We start from the raw sequence: 3,476 nt of genomic DNA on the forward strand, positions 1-3,476 counted from the left end.
TTCGTGCCGTAGCATGATAATTTGATAAATTTTTTTGTTAATGTTTGACATGCTCGAAAATGCTTTATTTTGACAAGGCTGAACTGGATCCGGTAACGTAATTGTTTAACTGGTCAAACTGTCGTTTTAGGAGAATGAAGAAACAAAAAGGGGTCAACAGCTTAACGTTATCTACTGGAGTTTAGATATACTGTGGTTTAACTCTGTGGTTTAATCCACTGGAGTTAGGGTTAAAACTTCAACTATCAAAAAAAAATCGCTTAACAAGCAGTTGCTTCTTTCAAATCTAGAAACAATTTTCACCCGTCATACCATAACGGGCGATTTCCTAGTTATTAATAATTTCTCGAAAAATTCGAAAATACCTACATCATTATTTTTGCTGATATGATTTACAAATGCACTCATTTCGACGGTTTTTAAGAATCCAACATGCAGAAATATTTCACTATTCTAAGAACCATTTTAAAGAAAAATAAATCTTTTCGGTACTTTTAAACGAAAATGTTTGTTCCGATTACGGTATTGGGAAACCAATTAAATGTGGGACAAATAAATTAAAGAGTAACTGTTTATTTTAGTCCTTCTAAAACAGATTTCTTCGGCCAAAGATTTTCTTTTATTCTTTCATAACCAAATAAGAAACACGTTCAAGTACTCATTGATAGATGAAGGGAAAAACAATTTGCAGTAGGTTTGAAATTTTAATTGGGAAGTAAAATGGTAGCTGCTTATTTTAATTGACAAATAAAATGCTTAAATTACATTAGAATCTTGATTTTTACTGTCACAGTTCGTTTTTTTCGGCATTGACAAAAACCGTAACCCTAAATGTTAAAGTTAAAATAATTAATACTCTACAGAGAATTTTCAATCTAATAAAATCTATTCAAATATTCATACAAATAAAACCCTTAATTCTATTCTTTTTCTGGGGTTTTCCCCCTTCCCTGTTCTTTGTTTTTTTCTTCTCCCTTTTTATTTTCCTCTTGCTTCTTTCTTTTTTTAAAACATCGAATCTCTTGGCTTTCTCAATTCTCGCCCTTGTAAAGGCGTGCCGAAATGATGAGCGTTTTTTAAGGGCACCGTATAGGCAAAGACATTTATTGCCAACAGTACGACGATAACTGGATTAACCTTGGAAAATTAAAATAAATGTGTTTCTATTCAACCTGAATGAAATTTGAGCATGAAGAAATATCAATTATTGTGCGTAAAAATTTTTGAAAACCCCCCGAAATTCAGCCCCAGCATATGTTTCGCCACAAAAATTAATATAAGACCGAATATTATTTTCGCGGAAGCACGGTACTTAGTTTAATTGATTTCTTTGATTTCATGATAAAGATTTTTTTTACTGGTAAATAAAAGGGTTGATGAAGAAATGCCTTGCCGAAAATATTTCTCTGTTTTGACACGTTCAGAACTTAGCTATTTTATGTTCGCGTGCTATATGGAAACTGATTCAAATGCATTTGATAAAACGTTTTCTTAAGCCTGTTCTGTTGGTGTAAAAATTAATTTTCCCGTGAAAACTGGTGTTTAAATTTTCAATTAGCTTAAGCCATAAAATAGAACGTAAACGTTGAAATCAATGCAAATATTTGAAGTTGAGTCTCAACGCGAAAAAATAATTTAAGAAAATGGAAAGAAGTGTCCAACGGAAGTCTATAAAGGCGGGAAAGCCTAAGAAAACTATTGGAGGATCGAAGACTAAACGAAAAGCTCAGAGCCCAAAAAAGACTGGTGTGAAAAAGATAAAAATTATGAAGACGGCGAAGCAGCAGAAATCTGTGAAAAGTACAACGAAGTCTAAGTCTAAAAGTGATGTTAAGTCTACTAAAAAGTCAGCCAAAAGTAAAGTTACAGCTGAGAAGAAAAAGCCTGCCAAAGCGGAAGTTAAAGTTGAGAAGAAAAAGTCTGCCAAAGCAGAAGTAAAAGCTGATAAGAAAAAGTCTCTCCTAAGTGAAGCCAAGTCTGATAAAGTAGAGAAACGAGAACTAAAATCAACAAAAGAAGAAAAAAATGTAAAAATCAAGAGAGCCACTAAAATGGAAGTTGCATCGGATCAAGTGAAAGCCAAAGAGGCGAAAATAGAGAAATCTGTGAAAGAACCCAAAAGCGCTAAAAAACGAAAGGCCAAGACTGAAGAGGATGATATGGAAATTTCTATAGAAGACACGGTCACAGTTAGAACTGAAGATGTAGTTGGACAAGCAAACAACGTGGGAGTTGCCCGAGGTTCAGACTTGCCAGAAACACGAACCTTCCAGAAAAGTGCAATGCACGATGATCCTTCGACTAGTGGAGCCAAGTCAACAACGATGGCTGCTGAAATACAAAGTGGAACTACTATAGAATCAGTAAAGAAGGAAGCCAAACCAAGAAAATCTCCCAGAAGTGAAACGTCTGAAAAAGCTGTCAAGGGTCATGGGAAGGTAGAGACTCCAGCACGCAAGCGAAGCAAGAAATAGAGAAACTGTTGGGGGATCTCGAATAACGGGAAAGAAATCTCGCAAAATTCTAGTCCAATGAGACATTGCAGACTTAAAGCAACAAACAATTTCACAAAATTTTATTTTAGAGAAACATTTCAAAATGTAACTTTTTGTCAAGACTAGTTTATTATGAAATTGAAAAAAAAAAGGGAAAAAAAAGCCATGATTACTTAAAGAAAGGTTGATAGTTTTGTATATGAAATATTGATATTATTAAATTATATTGTATCATTCCATTTTGATCTTTATATTATGCGTGATTGCTTTGATAAATATTGACTCATTTATTTGGCGACGACTTTGCTGAATGTCTTGGCAAAATGGTAAATTCTTTAAAAGTTGGCATAATTTCTCATTTTGACAGTTGGAGTTGTTTCTCAGGGAATTATCATATTGTAGAACATTTCAAATTGATCGGTGATTCTGAATTTATCAATATGACTCACAAAAAGGAATTTTCGTATTAACGCAACCGCAGCCACAGATTTGGCGCTTTTTATAATATTTAGCGGTTTTTGCCTTGTTGGCCAAAGCAAGGCAACAAGCAATCCAAAAGATAACTGCGTGCGCGTGCGAAAAACAAATATGCCAAATTATTGCTCTTTATTGGCGCATTTGCGCACCATCTGCTCTAAGGCCCCTCGGCTCTGATCTGCTCCGGTGGCGTTAATACGTAAATACCCAAAAGAATCATTCCATATTCAGTAAATTACCGCCCATTAGCCAGGGCTAAAGCAGAAATACATGAAATACACCGCCAACTCAGTCATTTCCGGCCGAGGACTGCAGTTTCGTGCTTATTAGCACTCATCAGCACGGCATAGGAAAGTGACTGAGCTGGAGATTGAAAACCTCTTATGGAAGCCAAGAGGGCCAAACAAACTGGTAGCTAATGTAGAATTAGCACAGACAGGCCGAGTGACCGAAGCAATGGTTCGGTTCAACTCGAAAATTGATGGCAAGGCATGGTATATTCAG

At 35.3% G+C, this 3,476-nt stretch overlaps 1 protein-coding gene across 1 annotated transcript; it reads left to right on the plus strand.

Moving 5' to 3' along the window:
- The first annotated feature begins 1,643 nt into the window (after positions 1 to 1,643).
- Positions 1,644 to 2,474, plus strand: LOC129228589 (histone H1.03-like). Its single transcript, XM_054863271.1, has one exon. It carries the CDS (start codon positions 1,644 to 1,646, stop codon positions 2,472 to 2,474), a length of 831 nt encoding a protein of 276 aa, XP_054719246.1.
- Positions 2,475 to 3,476: the final 1,002 nt, after the last annotated feature.

The sequence above is a fragment of the Uloborus diversus genome, chromosome 8, assembly GCF_026930045.1.
Source record: "Uloborus diversus isolate 005 chromosome 8, Udiv.v.3.1, whole genome shotgun sequence".
Classification (NCBI taxonomy): domain Eukaryota; kingdom Metazoa; phylum Arthropoda; class Arachnida; order Araneae; family Uloboridae; genus Uloborus; species Uloborus diversus.

What these genes read in the sequence shown, in the direction of transcription:
- LOC129228589 (XM_054863271.1), top strand. Translation starts at nt 1,644, where the DNA reads ATGGAAAGAAGTGTCCAACGGAAGTCTATAAAGGCGGGAAAGCCTAAG.